General features: G+C 53.3%; 1 protein-coding gene across 5 annotated transcripts in view; it reads right to left on the reverse strand.

Annotated features, from left to right (window-relative positions):
• EPS15L1 (epidermal growth factor receptor pathway substrate 15 like 1) overlaps positions 1-18,354 on the reverse strand; it is a 36,231-nt gene extending 17,877 nt beyond the window's left edge. For 4 of the 5 annotated variants that reach the window (XM_081846079.1, XM_081846077.1, XM_081846080.1 and 1 more), the window contains exons 1-15: positions 18,267-18,354; positions 11,419-11,460; positions 10,771-10,860; positions 10,155-10,202; positions 9,540-9,635; positions 9,294-9,353; positions 8,776-8,901; positions 7,723-7,782; positions 6,438-6,677; positions 5,082-5,239; positions 3,645-3,801; positions 3,348-3,410; positions 2,148-2,236; positions 1,916-1,988; positions 642-803 (exon numbers count right to left, since the gene is read on the reverse strand). In XM_081846079.1, coding sequence (XP_081702205.1) covers positions 642-803; positions 1,916-1,988; positions 2,148-2,236; positions 3,348-3,410; positions 3,645-3,801; positions 5,082-5,239; positions 6,438-6,677; positions 7,723-7,782; positions 8,776-8,901; positions 9,294-9,353; positions 9,540-9,635; positions 10,155-10,202; positions 10,771-10,860; positions 11,419-11,460; positions 18,267-18,317 — 1,515 coding nt within the window. In that variant the 5' untranslated portion in view covers positions 18,318-18,354. The remainder of the gene's footprint in view (positions 1-641; positions 804-1,915; positions 1,989-2,147; positions 2,237-3,347; positions 3,411-3,644; positions 3,802-5,081; positions 5,240-6,437; positions 6,678-7,722; positions 7,783-8,775; positions 8,902-9,293; positions 9,354-9,539; positions 9,636-10,154; positions 10,203-10,770; positions 10,861-11,418; positions 11,461-18,266) is intronic. The other variant, XM_081846078.1, reaches the window with a different exon arrangement.
• Between the last annotated feature and the right edge of the window lie 496 nt (positions 18,355-18,850).

The raw sequence follows: 18,850 nt of genomic DNA on the forward strand, positions 1-18,850 counted from the left end.
TACTATTATTATTATTATTAAGCTTACATAAGATACGCAGGGATTTGTGTTTTGCAAAATGAACCAGTGAAAAGAAGCCGTTGGCATTTTAAGGTCGTGCGAATGAACATTCCAAAATGTAAAACAGAAAATTTAATAAACATGGGGAGGGGGGGAGAGAGAATTAATATGTGTTAACAGATGACGCAAGGCTCCCCACAAAATTATGGATAGGTAGCTGTTCCGCAAGGCAAATGCACACACACCCTGACCGGTAAAATCTCTGTATGGAGCATGGTATGTATGTATGTATTAATAAATGAATAAATTATCTGTTTATAATTTATCTACTTTATTGATTGAATTTATAATTTATCTGTTTATAGTTTATCTACTTTGTTGATTGAATTTATAATTTATCTGTTTATAATTTATCTGCTTTACTGACTGAAGTGATAAATCATAAACAAGACGGGTTATACAACTTCAATAAATAAAACAGAAATGGAGTTGGGAAAACAAAACCATGGGGGGGCGGGGCGGAAACCAACTCTTAGAAACAGAAGGGAAATGGGGGGGGGAATCCTGTGGCAGGGAGTACCGCTGGTTTCCCACGGCACAAGGAGCGTGGGCAATTCCCGCCCCCCGCCCCCCCAGCTCACCACGTGGGTCTCCTCCTGGCACTTCTGCCGGACGTCGCTCAGCATGTCCTTGAGCTTGGCCTTCTGCTGCTCCATCTCGTCCAGGCGGCCCTGAGCCTCCTGCTTCTGCGCCTCCAGCTCCTGCAGGCTGCTGGTCTCCCGGTCCAGGTCGTTCTGAAGCTCCTGCGGAGGCGGGAGGAGGAAGGAGAAGGCGGCTTAGGGGGGCGGGCAGTGCTGGATTTATGTAGAAGCTAAACAGGCTCTAGCTTAGGGCCCCACTCTCTGGGGGGCCCAAAAATAATTTAAAGGGAAAAAACCACTGGATGTACATTTCCAAAATATTATCTATCTATCCAGCTACCTACCTACCTACCTATCTATCTATCTATCTATCATATATCCAGCATTCTATCTATCTATCTAATCTATCTATCCAGCTATCTATCTATCCATCTATTTATCTATCATCTATCCATCCATATCTCTCTCTCTCTCTCATCTATCCAGCCATCTATCTATCTATCTATCTATCTATCTATCTATCTATCTATTTATTTGTGCCAGTGCCAGATTTACGTATAAGCTAAACAGGCTATAGTTTAGGGCTCCACTCTCTTGGGAACCTGCAGAAAATTTAAAGGGAAAAAACCACTGCATGTACATTTCCAAAATATTATCTATCTATCTATCTATCTATCTAGGGATAGATATCTATCTATAACTATTTATCTTATCGGTGGTTGCAAGAACAAATGATCCCTATATTCTGAACAAAATGCTTGTTTAACCTGGAGGTAGGCTGTATGAATTGTGTATTGCTGTGTAATGATTTGTTGGGTTTCTGGACCGTAATAAAGATTGATGATAGTGATTTATCTATCATCTATCTATCTATCTATCTATCTATCTATCTATCTATCTATCTATCTCTATCCAGCTATCTATCTATCTATCTATCTATCTATCTATCTATCTATCTGTCATCTATCCAGCTATCTATCTATCTATCTATCTATCTATCTATCTATCTATCTATTTGTGCCAGTGCCAGATTTACGTATAAGCTAAACAGGCTATAGCTTAGGGCCCCACTCTCTTGGGGTTTGACGGCTGGGATAAGCTTGGAATGTAGAGCCTGAAACTCTTTGATCTTGGGGTCTTGGGTTCGAGTCCCACGTTGGGCAAAGGATTTTCCCGCGTTGCAGCGGGTTGGGCTGGATGACCCTCGGGGTCCCCCAACAGGCCTACTCTGAGAGCGCAATATCGCTGGGTGCGGGGGGGGGGGAACCATTTACCTGTACTTCGTTGGTCTTCTGCCGAATCGCTCCTTCCCTCTCTCGGATCTCTTGCTCGAGGGAATACTTCTCTCTGCAAAAAAAAAGGAGAAAGGTTGTGTGAGTCAAATTCTCTGATTTGGGGGGGGGGTGGACTTAAATTAAATCCACCCTGGTCGGAAGCACTTTTTGGGGGGTTCTCATGCCGGTTGAACCCCTCCCAGGACCCCCCAGCGCCCCAAACGCCACCCACCTCTGCAACTGGGCGATCTCCTGGCCAATGTCGTCCAATTCCTTCATGCCGGTGAATTCGCCTCCGGAGCCGACGGAACTGGAGCTGTCCTGTTAAGGAGCCCAAACAAGTCAGGCTACAGCCCGGCCAGACGGGAAAATTGGGGAGCGCACAGACCCCCCAAATAAATACAACCAGAAAAGGGGGGCAAGGGGGGCAAGGAGCATGCAAACCGTCCGGGGTGCAAACACAGTGTCGACGCAGAAATTAAAAAGCATAATGCATAAGGGCAACTTAAGCCAGGCTTCCTCAACCTCAGCCCTCCAGATGTTTTTGGCCTACAACTCCCATGATCCCTTGCTAGCAGGTCCAGTGGTCAGGGATGATGGGAACTGTAGTCTCAAAACATCCGGAGGGCCAAGGTTGTGGAAGCCTGGCTTAAGCCGGCGGAATATGCGCAGCTTGCAGACTTAACGTATAGAACCTCAGCCCTCCAGATGTTTTGAGACTACAGTTCCCATCATCCCCGACCACTGGTCCTGCTAGCTAGGGATCATGGGAGTTGTGGGCCAAAAACATCTGGAGGGCCGAGGTTGAGGTAGCCGGGTAGAGAATAAGAGAGCAAGAAGAACAGAGAGAGAGAGAGAGAAAGCAGATAGACAGATGATAGATGGATGATAGATAGATATATGATAAATGATGGATGATAGATAGATAGATAAATAGATAGATGATAGATAGATAGATAGATAGATAGATAGATAGATAGATAGATGATAGACAGACAGACAGATATGATAGATAGATAGATATATGATAGAGATAGATGATGGATAATAGACAAATAGCTATGATAGATAGATATAGAGAGATGATAAAGATAGATAGATGACAGACAGACACACAGACATAAGGGATAGATAGATGATAGAAAGACAGATGATAGATGATAGACAGACAGATAGATGATAGATAGATAGATAGATAGATATAGAAACACTGATGATAGAGATAGATTGATAGATGACAGACAGACATGATAGATAGAAAGATAGATGATAGATAGATATAGATAGATCAATAGATAGATGGATAAGGAGAGATTCAGAGGTTTTCGCCAGCCCCACATCCACAGGGTCCTTCGTGGTTCTCGGAGCAGGCAAAAAAGGAAAATAGGAGGTGGGAGCGCCACGTTCCGGGGATCCCCGCGGTCCTACTCACACGACGCATTTCCGCCAGCGTCGAGACCTCGGTTCCCACGGAAGCCAAGTAGCCGGGGACGGTCTGGAGAGGGCAGCAAGGGGGGGGCAGTGGAGGGGGGAAAGAGTTAGTGCCGGGGTGGGGAGGACCGGGCAAGAAGGCTTCTCGGGGGGCGGGATGGGGGGGCCGTCGGGACGGAGAGGAGGGGGTTAAGAAGGGAGCCCCGTCCCGCTCTGTCGGAGACCTGCTAGGGCCAGGAACGCGGGAGGGGACTGTGGTTTTGTTTATCCGGAGAGCGGCCATCCTGGAGGAGCTCACCTGGGCAGGTGCGGTCCTCTCCGACGGGGGGATCATGTCCGGCAGCAGGACCTGCGGGGGGTCGATGCCCTTGCTCACTTTCTGCTGGATGAGGTGCATGGCCAGGGCAAACTGGTCCTTGTTCAGTTTCCCCATCTGCCTCGTGTCCGCCAAGGCCCTGGAAGCGAGGAGCCGTCAATCATCCTTTATTATTATGTTTATCCCACACCTCTTTGTTCCCCTCCAAGGAGACTCGTAGGAAGCTCCTCCATCAACCCAGCTCAGTATGGCTTCAGACTTTCTGTTTTATTATGTGTGCAACTACCCTTAGCCTGCTGCTAAGATACTAGTCCTCATGGGTCTCCAAAAAAGGGGTGTGTGAATAGGAATGTGTCCAGGGCAGCTCCATCTGGTGCACAGGATGAGACACTCCCTGCCCGCAGACTGTCTGGCCAGAGCGGTCCATGCTCTGGTTGTCTCCTGCTTGGACTACTGCAATGCGCTCTCTGTGGGGCTGCCTTGGAAGGTGACCCAGAAAGTGCAACTAATCCAGAATGCGGGGACTGGGAGTGGAGACCACATAACACCCGTCCTGAAAGATCTTCATTGGCTCCCAGAACATTTCCGGGCACAATTCAAAGTGTTGGTGCTGACCTTGAAAGCCGTAAATGGCCCAAGTAGACCTGAAGGAGCGTCTCCACCCCGGACACCAGGGTCCCTCTCCCAAGGGCCTTCTGGCAGTTCCCTCCCTGCGAGAAGCGAGGTTACAGGGAAGCAGGCAGAGGGCCTTCTCGGTGGTGGCGCCCTCCCACCAGATGTCAAGGAGATAAACAACTATCTGACTTTTAGAAGACATCTGAAGGCAGCCCTGTTTAGGGAAGCTTTTAATGTTTGGTGTTTTGTGGCTTTTTAAATATTCTGTTGGGAGCCACACAGAGTGGCTGGGGAAACCCAGCCAGATGGGCGGGGTATAAATAAATTATTATTATTATTATTATTATTATTATTATTATTATTATTATTATCCCCGTAGGAAGCTGCCTTCATCAACCCAGCTCTGTATGGCTTCAGACTACAGGGATATTTCCGCAGAACCGTAGATTTCCAGGGTTGGAAGTGGCCCAGAAGCTCACCAATCGAGCCCGCAGGTAGGAGATTTCTGCCTGCGAAGCAGCTGAGCTTGATAACGCAAGTTTCTGGTCCTCATGGAGGCAGAACATGCTTCTGGGGGCTGAAGCAAGGACCCCAGGTCAAAGCCTGGCCACTCAGGAGAAAGAGGGCGAAGGATCCTTACGCGCTCCCGTCAGATGTCAAGGAAATAAACAACTGTCTGACATCTGAAGGCAGCCCTGTTTAGGGACGCTTTTAATGTTTGACTTTTTTAATATTCTGTTGAGTGGCTGGGGAAACAGCCAGATGGGCTGGGAGTCAATAAATTATTATTATTAATATTATTACCAGATGTGCGCCAGGATGTTCTGCGACAGGCCCGAGTGCATGAATATGTCCTTGACCTCCAAGCCGCTGACGAAGCCATCTAAGTCCAGGTCTGTCTTCAAGAAGATCTCGTCGTAGCGGAGCTTGTCGGTCAGGGGGACCACCCAGGACGCGGGCGGCTGGAACGAGAAAATCAGACTTTGGCGTGGGACCCCCAGGCGCCCTAGAAAACCGCTTGGGGGGGCTCATCCGGGTCTGGCCTCCTGAGAGCCAACCGGGTCTGGCCTCCTGAGAGCTAAACCAGAGAGAAACGGGTTCTGGTTGCCCGCCATTCTAAGGTAGACTGGCCCTGCCTGTGGAGGCTCTGTCGGGGAATCGACAGAACCCTGACGCAGCGGCTGGGTCAGTTCAGCTACTGATTGATTGATTGATTGATTGATTGTGTGACTGCAGACATGGATAAAAGCCCCCCATCCAAACAATGACCGTCATCAGTGCAGGTAAGAAAAAATAATTTTCATTTTTATTATCTACAATGCTGTCTTATTTATTTTATAGTACAGCGCATCGATTATTGCTTTCATTTTATGGATCAATGGTCTCGTTGGAGAGTAAAATCCATGTTCAATGGTTGTTTTAGGGGTTGTTGTTAAACATCTGGAACGGATTAATCCGTCTTGCATGACTTTCTATGGGAAAGAGCAGAGCGCCTTGGTTTAGGAATTGATTCAGTTTCAGAACCAAGGTACCACTGTATTCAATAAAGGTTTTCCAATCTTCTTAAAACCTATGTTCTTCTTGATCTCTTATTCCGGGGTGGGGGCAGTTTTTGCAATCTAGTAAAGGTAAAGGTAAAGGTACCCCTGCCTGTACGGGCCAGTCGTGTCCGACTCTAGGGTTGTGCGCCCATCTCACTCTAGAGGCCGGGGGCCAGCGCTGTCCGGAGACACTTCCGGGTCACGTGGCCAGCGTGACAAAGCTGCTCTGGCAAGCCAGCACCAGCGCAGCACACGGAAACGCTGTTTACCTTCCCGCTATAAAGCGGTTCCTATTTATCTACTTGCACTTAGGGGTGCTTACAAACTGCTAGTTGGGCAGGAGCTGGGACCGAAAGACAGGAGCTCACCCCGCCGCGGGGATTCGAACCACCGACCATGCGATCGGCAAGTCCTAGGCACTGAGGTTTTACCCACAGCGCCACCCGCGTCCCTCTAGCAGCGCACAAATCTCACGAAATTATTCAGCGGGGAAGCTGCCGCCGCCGCTTCAAATGGAAGTGAGTTCCGCAGTCCAACCGCACCGAAGTTCACCGCCCCCCCCTCCAGCTTCGAGGACCAGATCTGCCCCCCCGGGGTGCGGGGAGGCCCCAATTCCTACCTGCTGTGCCTGTTTGAGGCTGTGCTTGGGCGAGAGGCTGCCGGTGCTGTTGAGGCTGGTGACGCTGCCGTGCGAAGGGGTGGAGCGCAGGCTGTCTTTGGGCGGGGGGCTGGCCGGCAGGACGGGCACGGCCCCGGGGAGGGAGGGTGCCTTCTTCCGCTTGGAGGGGGGCACCAGGGGTGGGGGCAAGGCGGGCGGAACGGGCTCCTTCTCCAGCGCACGGTAGACCAGGTGCATCGCCTGAAATAATAATAATAATTTTTTATTTATACCCTGCCCTTCCCGGTTCAAAAACCGGGCTCAGGGCAGCTAACAACAAATTTAAAACATTTTAGGCAGATGAAGATGATGGATTTTTGGGAGCTAGCCAACCTGGCCAGAAGAGTCCATGAGCAGAGGGAGGAGTGGAAGAAATTCAAAGCCTATTTAGCTAAATATGTTAAGATAATATAAACAGAGTTACTTGCAAGTACCAAATAGGCCTAGGATTTGAAAATGTGATGTGTATAATACTATGTTAAAGTTAAAAGCGAAAAGAAAGAAAGATGTTAATTGACGAAGCAAATTTTATGTGGAAATAGTTTTGGAAAACTGTTATAATGATTTATCTGGAAACTCAGCCAGGGGGATTTGAGGAAGTCATCTGACAATGTTAAAACAGTGGAACTACTACTACAATCAGGATAAATGTTTGCTTTTTGCCTTTCTTTCTTTCTATTTGTTTGTTATAAATTTGGAAAACTAATAAAAAATTTTGGGGGGGAAACAACAACAACAACAAATTTAAAACACTTAATTATAAAAGCAGCCTAAAATACGGTATAAAAAGACGAATAACAATAAAATTCAAAAATCAATCAGATAATCGCCAGGGCTAGCTGGCTGAATTGGTCCTACTTGGGCCAGCGAGGAGGCCAGGGGAGAATTAGCTGTGGGGTCTCAGAGCGGGTGATCTTCATAGAAGGGGAGGGAAGGGAAATAAAAGATCAGGCAGAATTCAAATTAAAGGCCGGGCGGAATAGCTCTGTCTTACAGGCCCGACGGAAGGAGGTTAAATCCTGAAAGGGCCCAGAGAGGGGAAAGATGTCTGCGGCGAGGGGGGCAACAAGGGGAGGGTGGGGGGCAGAGAGGCTGTGCCAAGATGGGGGGGGGGAACTGGGAAAGTTTGGCACCTTCCCCTCCACCGTGGGCAAACGAGAACCCGGCAATTGATAGACTGCGCCTGCAGCTGGAGGTTCCATCGGAGAGAGCACGGACCGGGCAACCAAGCGCTGGATAAACCTACCACGGCAAACTCGTCTCGGTCGAGGTGGCCGTCCTTGTCGATGTCGCTGAGATCCCAGACCTTCGCAGCCATTAGGAGGCAGAGGGAAGGAGGGAGAGAAGAAAACAGAGCAGAAAGATATCAGGACGCCCCCCAAAAAACTACCCCATATTGTTGTTTTTTAAATAATAATAATTTATTATTTATACCCTGCCCTACCGAATATTAAAAACACAATACAGCTTTAAACATTAAAAACTACGGCCCTACGTAGAAAACCTTGCAGTACAGTGGTACCTCGGTTTACGAACAGCCCTGTTAACGAACTATTTGGTTTACGAACTCTGCAAAACCGGAAGTAGTGTCCCAGCTTGCAAACTTTGCCTCCGTCTACAAACGGAAGCCGAACGGTGGAAGGGCACTGGCGGTGGGAGGCCTCCTTAGGGAAAGCGTGCCTCGGTTTAAGAACAGTTTCGGTTTAAGAACGGACTTCTGGAACGGATTAAGTTCGTAAACCGAGGTACCACTGTAATCTTAATTATGCTCCTGTGATGGGGCAAATTCCGCTGTTTGGAGCAGGAAATTAAAAACTGGGGAGGATACGAGAGAGAGAGAGAGAGAGAGAGAGAGAGAAAAGAAAGAGAGAGAAAAAAGAGAGAAAGAGAAAGAGAGAGAAAAAGAGAAAGAAAAAGAAAAAGAAAAAAGAAAGAAAGAAAGAAAGAAAGGGACGGAGGGAGAAAGAAAGAAAGAGAGAGAGAGAGAGAATGAATGAATGAAGGAAGGAAGGAAGGAAGAAAGAAAGAGAAAAATTAGGGGAAGGAAGGAAGGAAGAGAAAAATTAGGTGAAGGAAGGAAGGAAGGAAGGAAGGAAGGAAAGGGAAGGAAGGAAGGAAGGAAGGAAGGAATTAGGTGGCAAAGGAAGGAAGGAAGGAAGAAATTAGGTGGCGAAGGAAGGAAGGAAGGAAAGAAAGAAGGAAGGAAGGAAGGAAGGAAAGAGAGAGAGAGAAGGAAAGAAGGAAAGGAAGGAAAGGAAGGGAAGGAAGGGAAGGAAGGAAGGAAGAGAGGTCCGCTCACCCTTCCCAGGATATCGAGAGGCAGCTTGGAGTTCATGAGGACCGGCTTCACTTTGTCCCCCGAGAGCAAGCCGTTGACGGGCAGGAGGCTCTCAAAGATGCCGTCAAACTTGGCCTTTTCCTCCATCTGGAAGTGTAAAGGGAGCTCTGAGTCCAGGGAAAAGGCGAGGCCTTTTTGGCAGCCCCACCCTGGGAGGAGGGGGAGGAGGAGGAAGAGGACCCCCTTTCGCCCAAGGGGGAGACCCTCCAAATGCAGGGGTCAGTAAACTTTTTCAGCAGGGGGCCGGTCCACTGTCCCTCAGACCTTGTGGGGGGCCAGACTATATTTTGGAAACAAATGAACAAATTCCTATGCCCCACAAATAACCCAGAGATGCATTTTAAATAAAAGGGCACATTCTACTCATGTAAAAACACACTGATTCCCGGACCCTTCGCAGGCCGGATTGAGAAGGCGATTGGGCCAGATCCAGCCCCCAGGCCTTAGTTTCTCTCCCCATGCCCTAATGGGAGACTCACCCTGACGGCCCAGTGAGCGTCCGAGGAGGAGGAGATCAGCAGGGGGCTGGTGCTGTCGGGCTGGAATGAAGGAGAAACGGAGCGCACCGTCAAGACCCCCTCCGCAAAACGTCTCCGCCGGCCCGTTCCGGCACCCCAAATCCGAATATTCGGAAGCCGGAGCTCCAGCAGAAAGGGGTTGCCTCCCCCCCCCCCCCCGGAGGAAGGTCTTGGAAAGCAAACAGGTAAATCGCACGGCGCACTTACGAATTTTGGTGGAGGCAGCGCCAGGGTGAGGTTGGTGAGGGCGACGTCGTGCCCGTTCTGCGCGCAGGCCACCAGCCGCAGCGCCACGAAGAAGCCCTGGTTCAAATGCAACAGAGTAAATAATGTATTTAATTAAACCAACGGCATTATAGCCTACGTATCCGGGTCCTTGCACTGGCTAGATGAGTCTGGGGTCCCTCTTCCAAGCCTAAAGGTAAAGGGACCCCTGACCATTAGGTCCAGTCATGGCTGACTCTGGGGTTGCGGCGCTCATCTCGCTTTATTGGCCGAGGGAGCCGGCGTACAGCTTCCGGGTCATGTGTCCAGCAGGACTAAGCCGCTTCTGGCGAACCAGAGCAGCGCACGGAAACACCGTTTACCTTCCCGCCGGAGCGGTACCTATTGATCTACTTGCACTTTGACGTGCTTTCGAACTGCTAGGTTGGCAGGAGCAGGGACCGAGCAACGGGAGCTCAGCCCGTCATCGCAGGGATTTGAACCGCCGACCTTCTGATCAGCAAGTCCTAGGCTCTGTGGTTTAACCCACAGCGCCACCCGCTGTCCCTAAACAGCTGTAGGAATCTTTAAACTCCTCGGCTGGGCATTGCCACGTACCTGTTTGTCCAAGAAGCCTTTGCCCTCCGGGTCGGCCAGATCCCAGATCTAAAAAAAAACACACACCAAAGAGAAGGAAAATAAAAACCACACCCCAATCGAGTGCTATTCAATCAAGGTCCTTTATTAGGCATGTTATCAAACAGGCACCATATACAAATTGTGCAAAATACGAGCTCAACATAACAAGGTTTGTCCCAGTCTGATCTCTGACTACAGAGACAATCCATTTGCATATATAATACAATACAGCACTAGCGAAAATCCCCACTAATTCTCTTTATAACGGCTCCATCTTTCTACACGGACAGCTCTCTGATCCGGCACTACTGCTTTTCTCAGATGCACGGGTGGAGCCTTGAATTCTAGAGACTTGGCGAGAACGCCAAAACTGCCGGTTCGATCCCCGCGTTGGGGTTGGACTGGATGACCCCCAGGGTCCCTTCCAGCAATTCTACGGTTCTGTGAAATGGGCTCGTGGGCCGATTGTTCCCGCGGCATTTTCCGGAGCGGGGAATGGCTTTGTGGCCCCTGCGACTAAAAGGGGGAAGGAGGAGGCTGGGGCGCCGCCCCCCAAACTCCTTCTCCCCGAAATCCCGGGCTCAGATGAACTTACCTTCCCCAGAATGACATCGGCCAGTCCCGACTTCTTGAGGAAGAGGGCAGCCTCGCCGGCCCCGATCCGGCCTGTGCAGGCTGGGTCCACCTGTGAAAAGCAAACAGCCACACCTGAGCTGAGATGTAATAAATAATAATAATAATTGATTTATTTACACCCCGCCCATCTGGTTGGCTCCCAACAGAATATTAAAAGACACGATAAAACATCATTTAAAACATTCCTAAATAGGGACAGCGCCCCCCGCAAGCCAACTGCAACCCCTCAGGATTTTGGGGGGGCTGTTGGGGTGCCAAGTGAGCTCCTCCACTCGACGTCCTGCCCCGGGTCTTTCTGATGGGGCCCGATTGGGGGCCCCAAGACGCCAGGGGTCCCACCAGCCCTGCCTGTTTGGGCGAGGTTCTCCCCACGCAACCGTGGGGTGGGAAGGAAAATCCGGAAAGTCAGGGAGGTTGGGGTCATTATTTTTAGCCAAAAGTCCATGGTTCGAATCCCACTGGTGGTATCCCCAGGCAGGGCTGGGAGAAGCTGCCTGCCTGAGACCCGGGAGAGCTGCTGCTGCCAGCCCGTGCTGGCGACCCCAATTCTTGCCTCCTCCCCGGGGGTTTCCAGGGGAAGGGGGCGAAGGGAGCGCCCGGCACTTGCCTGCTTGTAATACGTCTCGTAGAGGGGGGTCCCGGCGGAGAGCTAGACAGGAGAGGGGGAAAAAGGGGTGGGGAGAAAAGCAAGGTGAAACACGTATTCAGATACAGAGAGCCCCCCTTTCAGCGGATCCAGTCCCTATTGAGACCCCCAAGAAAGGACCCTCCCTCCACGCTCGTCTGAAAGCGGAGGGATGGGTTTGTGGGAAGGGAGATCGGGGCCACAAAGGGCAGGCAAGCCCCGAAGCAGAGAAAGGATGTTTTCAACCCCCCCATATAATTCGGAATTAAAACCCCCAACGGCTCCATCCGACACACAACTTTTTGGAGCAAAGGTGAGTCCGTCGGATCTCTCCGGACCGGGGGCAGGAAACTCGCCCCCACGCTTCCGAGGTCCTGCCCGCCCTTCCTAGGGACGGGTGTGCCTGGGGAACTCCCTGCCACTGTAGGCGGAAAGCAGGGATTCCGGCATCCCAGCCCAGACGGGCGGGGTGCAAATGGCGAAATTATTAGGCTTGTTCTCCCTGCCCCCCTCTTTCGGACGTGGCCTCTGCAATGCATTTATTGATTTTGACTATTTTGCCTGGCTGCGTTTTTCCTGTTTTTATGGACGTGGAATCCCAGGTCCTCAGAGCAAAGAACGCTGAGCTCCCCGCTCGTCTTTCTGCCGCCCTCCCTGGACTATTGTCAACAGAAGGAGCCTGTTCCCCGGTTCCTTGGCCTCAAGGACAGGCGGCTCGAACAATAGCCCCTCCCTGCCCTCCACGACGCCGAAGGTCAGTCCGGCCCTACCCAAACGCTGCACGCTCCATTTCGGAACAACCGCCGCCTGCGGAACCAAGGCGGGTCGGCCCCCAGTTCCTGGCAAAGCTTGGCTTCCAAAGGGAAGGGAGAACCGAAGCTCCCCCCCCCGAAAAAAAAGCAGCCACCCCAAAATAAGAGACCCCGGGAAGCAAAAGGATTTCATGCTGGAAACGTCCAAATTCCAAGCAAGGAAGGAGCTCAGACTACAGTGGGCGCTCGGGTTGTGAACATGCTCCACGTTCGCAACCTGCAGCGGTGCATCTGCGCATGTGTGGGTTGCGATTCGGCGCTTCTGCAAATGCGCAAAGCGAGATTGCGTGCTTCTGCGCATGTGCGACCGCTGAAACCTGGAAATAACCCGTTCCGGTACTTCTGGGTTTCGCCGGTCCGTAACCCAAAAAAAATGCGTATGTAACCCGAGGTATGACTGTATATCGGAAGCAAAAGGGTGTATCTAATGGGAACAGAGACTCTTGAGAGTCCCATGGACTGCAAGAAGATCCAACCTCTCCATCCTGAAGGAAATCAGCCCAGAGTGCTCACTGGAAGGACAGATCCTGAAGCTGAGGCTCCAAGACTTTGGCCACCTCATGAGAAGAGAAGACTCCCTAGGAAAGACCCTGATGTTGGGAAAGATGGAGGGCGCAAGGAGAAGGGGACGACAGAGGACGAGATGGTGGGACAGTGTTCTCGAAGCTACGAAAATGAGTTTGACCAAACTGCGGGAGGCAGTGGAAGACAGGAGGGCCTGGCATGCTCTGGTCCAGGGGGTCACCAAGAGGCGGACACCACTAAACGACTAAACAACAACAATGGGAACAGAAATTCGGATAGATAAGCTAACTGCCAATAGAGCACGGCAATAATAATAATAATAATAATAATAATGGTAATTATTATTATTTGCACGCCGCCCAGCAGACTGGGTTGCCGCAGCCACTCTGGTTGGCTCCCAATATTAAAAACATGGTGAAACAGGTTGCATACACCTGCGTTGCAAGGGGGGGGGGAACGAGGCGATCCTTGGGGTCTAACTCTGAAATCTGGGTTGCGATCGCCACAACGGAAAGACCAGGAGTCATTCTTCCTTCTCCCCCCAGCCCAGGGAGGTTTATCATTCTTAGCAGGGCCGGATTTCAGTTCAATGCGGCCCTCGGCTCCTGAAGGTAACAGGGCCCTTTCTATCTCCAGCTGTCCTTTGTCCACAACAAATTGCCGCTGGTTTTTGTGTGTTTAATATATGCTTATATGGCAGGCATGGCCAAACTTGGCCCTCCAGATGTTTTGGGACCACAATTCCCATCATCCCTGACCACCGGTCCTGTTAGCTAGGGATGGTGGGAGTTGTAGTCCCAAAACATCTGGAGGGCCGAGTTTGGCCATGCCTGCTAGATGGTCATTGATGGACCGAATAGGTATCTCAAGCCATTCGCACATGTTGCCCTGCAACCAGTCCATGCAGAATGTCGGCACCCTATATATAGAAAGGGGCAAACCAGGGATATTTGAGGGAGCAGGCGGGGCCCGTGACTTAAATCATAGGAGCCTACACAACACAAAACACTGTTGCTGCATGTAGGTTTTACTTTATTTGTTTTTTATCTTATATTTTGGAAATGTACATCCAGGGTTAAATTTTTGGGGGGCCCTCAAGAAAGTGGGGCCCTAAGCTAGAGCTTGTTTAGCTTATTATACGTAAAATCCGGCACAGATTCTTAGTATTATTTCATTTCTATGCCGCTTTATATTTCAAAGACAAAGCAGAAACGATTCTGAAGACCAGCTGTTGGGTGCTGTGGCCTAGATTCCTGCCTTGCCGGCGGGTTGGGCTGAATGACCTTTGGAGAGGCCCCTTCCGACTGTACGGTTTTATGAAACAGCAGAAGGCTGGCTGGAGAAGTTGGGCAAGCTCCACTGACGCAGCCAGGAACTTCCTTCCACAGCCTGGGCTGCCTCTCCCCGCAGCCGAATTGCACAACCGGATCCTTTGCAATCTTGTGGCGGGGAGAGCATTCGAGGGCACGCAACTCCCTCGGGGTAAACGCCGCCTGCCCGGCAGCCTCCCTCACCCCAATTGTGCCCTTCAAGGACCAGGTGTGCAGCTTAAAATGGGAAAGAGGGGCAAACGCCCCTTTGCGCAAAGCACCAAAAGCTGTGTTTTTGGGCACGCAAGTTGGGCAGCTCCTGCCTGCCCACCTTTCAAACGTCCCTTTGCAAAAAGGACCAAAAGCTGTGTTTTTGGGCACACAAGTTGGGCAGCTCCTGCCTTGCCCACCTTTCGCTCGGCGGCGCCAGGACTTTGCCAGCACGAGGGGGGCAGGCACAGACCCCCCTCCCCACACGCACGCAGAGCACCGTGCCCTCCTTGCCTCGCCCCACCCCTTCCCCGCATCATCCCCACATCCCTCGTCTTAACGCCATGCGCTCCTGAGCACCATCTGGGCACCCAGGCTTTCCCCCTGCCAACTGCAAGGCGGCCTTTTCTCTCTGCTCGACAGCAGGCCGGCCGCTCTGCAAGAATACAAATCAGCCCCCGGCAGACGGGGCTCTCGAGATTTGGGTCGGCGTCCAAGGAGGGAGAGGCCTGGCCAGCGGCTCTCGGCGCCCGGCGGGTCTGGACCGCAGGCACCCCCACTCCCGGGAGGCAAAAGAGCTCCCTCCCGGCTGCAGCGCCCGCCAGGAGGCCAGCAGGGAGCTTGCCTTCTGCAGAGTCAGGCCCCCGGGTCGCCGCAGCGGCCCAGATCGGCTTCCAGCGAGCGCTTGGAACATCAAAATACCGGAAATAAAAGCATGCAATATGCAGGTTCTGCCGGTTCGTTCAAAAGTGGCCCAAACCAGTAGCCTGGGCGAAGGAAAGGCATGCAATTGTGGCGAGGAAAGTCGCCAGTTTCTCTCTACTCCCTGAACATGCCCAAAGCTTTACTCTCTAGCCAAACAGACCTGCCACACTCCAGAACGCTGGAATAATAATAATAATAATAATAATAATAATAATAATAATAATACTGTAATAGTTGTACCCTGCCGATCTGGCTGGGCGCCACAGCAATTCGGAGTGGCTTCTGACAAATGTAGAAGTGTACAAAAACACTGAAAATTAAGGACTTCACTAGAAGCTACGGGGGAGGTTGGGTGGGTGCTTTCGCACTCGGGTCCACAATCCCTCGAGGGAGATCCCGGCACCCATTCCGACGCTCGGCCAACAGCGATCCGCTCCAGTTCCCCGCTACAGATTGCAAGAGAGACGGATCCCTTCGAGTCACATAACAGGGGAGTCAAAGGACCACAGCGCCGCGAGGGACCCCACGAGTCACCTAGTCCAACCCCCTTCGACGCAGGGAGCTGAGGCGGCACTCGAACCCAGAACCCCAAGACCAGCAAGCAGGTTCTGGGCTCAGCGCAGAGAGGCTGAGGAAGCTCCTCTGGCCTTCGTGAACCCGGCACTCGCACCCGGCCCTTTGGGGAGCCGTGACACGAGAGATTGTGCAATAACCCGCCCCGCTGGTGACACAACACATCCGACAGGCGGGGCAGGCAGCATGGGGACAGGGCCCTGCTTGGCCTGCAGAAGGCTCTGGGTTCAATCCTGCGACAGCGTCGCCGGGTGGCGCCGGGAAATAAGGGGGCTTCTACTGAATGCAGAATCTTGAGGACTAGAATCCTGGTTTATTTTTAAGGAAAGGACACCTGCTTGGCCTGTAGAAGGCTACTGGCTCCGTCCTCAACAGCATCTCCAGGCAAAAATGCTCCTGAGAGTTGCTACCGGCCTGTGCGGGCGGCACTGAGTCCCCCAAGGGCTCCTTGGCGCCTTCTCGGAGCCCCCTTCGACCCTCATGCCCCTGCGGGTACCTGGGGAATAGGACCCCCTTCCCCACGGGGGTCCAGGAGACTCAAGCCCCACTGTTGCCCGGGGAGAGGTGGGCCTCTGCACCCGCTCAGAGGCGCTCTGGTTCTCTGCGCCAGCGGGCCTGGCGTCGCGTGGGGACGTGCCGTGGAACCGGGACCCCCCCATGCCCATTGAGTCCGACCCCCAACAACACAGCACTCTTAGCTTTTAAAATACCCCACCCTCAGAGAATACTGGGAACTATAGTTCTCCCCTTCCCAGAACTACAATTCCCAGGATTCAGGAGGGGGGGGGGTCTTTGAGGTGTGCAAATGCCCCACCCTCTCCTGCTTCTGGCTGGTTCAACCGCTGTAGGGCAAATCAGTCAGATGAGTGGGGTATTAATTATTATTATTATTATTATTATTATTATTATTATTATTGGCTGGGGGGGGCACAGGGCCAGGTGCATGGCTTGAGGTCTCCCCCCAGCCAAAGGTCTGACTCCTCTCCAGCCCTTATTTCTCAAGAGGGGGTCCAATTATTATTTTTTGGGGGGTGCAATTATTATTATTTGGGGGGGAGGTGTTCAGCATCTTCCTAAGAAAGGCCTAAGGGGGGGTCCTGCCTCCATCCTTCTCTCTTACACACACAAACAGCTGGTTCCAGGCCCAGGAGCTTCTTGGGGGGGGTCTTCTGCTGGGGGGAGACCCTGCCCATACACCCCCACCCCACCCCCCGGCGGCAGATGGAGCCCATCTGGCGGATGACCCCCCCACCCCATGCCGCCAGATGGACGGACAGGCAAATCCGGGCCGCCGAGCCCTGGCCTGGCTGAGGGTGACCCCCCCCCCCAGAGCCGGGAGGGTTTTGGGCCCACCTTCACCCCCCCACTCCCCCCCCCAGGACAGCCCTCCAAGGGAGACTGGCCTGAGTCACCCCTGAGGGTGGGGGGCTGCAAGATGGAGTTGGGGGGCGGCTTTGGAGCTGCCTGCTGGACCCTGGGGGCCTTCCCCTTCCCCCCCCCCACCCCAAGACATGGAAGGAGGGGCCCCTTCCCCAGGCCCAGTGGTGGTGGGGGGGTGAGAGAGAGGGAGGGGCAGTCAGAGGGGAGGGGAGAAAGGTCTAAAGCCCCCTCTCCCTCCCTCCCCAGGCACTTGGGGTGCAGGAGGGGGGGCTGTTGCCTGGGGACCCATTGGGTGGGGTGGGGGAGAGACGGTGGGGGGCTCAGACCCCTCTGGTAGGGGGGTGGGAGGAAGGGGGAATGGTTTGAAGATGTGGGAGAGGGACCTGTTGGGAGGGGGGCTCAACCCCTCTTGTGGGGAAGGGAAGGAAGGGGGAATTTTTTGAACCCCCTCCCTCCCCAGGCATTTGGGATGTGGGAGGGGGACCCAGTGGGTGGGCTGGGGGAGAGAGGGGGGCCCAGCCCTTTCAGCCCCTCTGGTTGGGGGGGTGGGATTAAGGGGGACCCAGTGGGTGGGGTGGGGAAGAGAGGGGGGGCCCAGCCCTTTCAGCCCCTCTGGTTGGGGGGGTGGGATTAAGGGGGACCCAGTGGGTGGGGTGGGGAAGAGAGGGGGGGCCCAGCCCTTTCAGCCCCTCTGGTTGGGGGGGTGGGATTAAGGGGGACCCAGTGGGTGGGGTGGGGAAGAGATGGGGGGCCCAGCCCTTTCAGCCCCTCTGGTTGGGGGGGTGGGATTAAGGGGGGAAGGTTTGAAGCTCCCCTCCCTCCCCAGGTACTTAGGATGTGGGAGGGGGATCCATTGGGTGGGGGGGGGCTCAGCCCATCAGCCCCTCTGGTGGGGGGTGGGGGGAGGAAGGGAGAATGATTCGAAGCCCCCCTCCCTCCCCAGGCCCCTGGGATGGAGGAGATGGACCCATTGGGGGGGGGAGGGGGGCTCAGCCCTTTCAGCCCCTCTGGTGGGGGGAGGGGGAGAGGTGGGGGAGGGGGCGCCCCTCCTCCCTCCCAGCAAACCCTCCAATGCATATCATTGCGGGGTGGGGGTGGGGGGGGGAAATGAGGCGATCTTCCAATTTGGGGTGGGGGGAGGGTCTCCCTGCCTGGCTCAGCCCCCCCCCCCGCAATTTGGGGTGGGGGGCGCCCCCCAGCTGCTGCCCCCTCCCCTCCGGTGGGGAGGGGTCTCCCTGCCCTCGCCCCCCCCCACAAGGGCCCCTCCTGGCCCCCAAGGGGACACCTCCCCTCCCCTCCCCTCCCCTCCGGCTACCTGCGCTCCGCCGCTGCCGCTTCCTCCGCCGAGGGGGCCAAGCGCCGCCATCTTCCTCCTCCTCCTCGAGGGCGGGGCGGGGGGCGGGGCCACCAGGGGGCGGAGTCAAGCGAGAGGCGGAGCAGCGACACCTGCCGGCCGGGATGGGAAGAGGCGCCGCCGCCGCCGCGCGAGGAAGCGCTCTTTGCACAGGCTCAGAGGCAGGGGATGCAATGCCCTCCAACGTTTCTCCCCTGAAAAGAGGGACGTCCTATTCCATCCCCTTCAACGTTTCTCCCCTGAAAATAGGGACGTCCTATTCCATCCCCTCCAATGTTTCTCCAGTGTAAATAGGGACGTCCTATTCCACCCCCTCCAACGTTTCTCCCCTGGAAATAGGGATGTCCTATTCCATCCCTTCCAACGTTTCTCCCCTGAAAAGAGGGACGTCCTATTCCATCCCCTCCAACGTTTCTCCCCTGAAAAGAGGGACGTCCTATTCCATCCCCTTCAACGTTTCTCCCCTGAAAATAGGGACGTCCTATTCCATCCCCTCCAATGTTTCTCCAGTGTAAATAGGGACGTCCTATTCCATCCCCTCCAAC

Source organism: Podarcis erhardii (genome assembly GCF_964252035.2).
Source record: "Podarcis erhardii genome assembly, chromosome: 18".
NCBI classification, from domain to species: domain Eukaryota; kingdom Metazoa; phylum Chordata; class Lepidosauria; order Squamata; family Lacertidae; genus Podarcis; species Podarcis erhardii.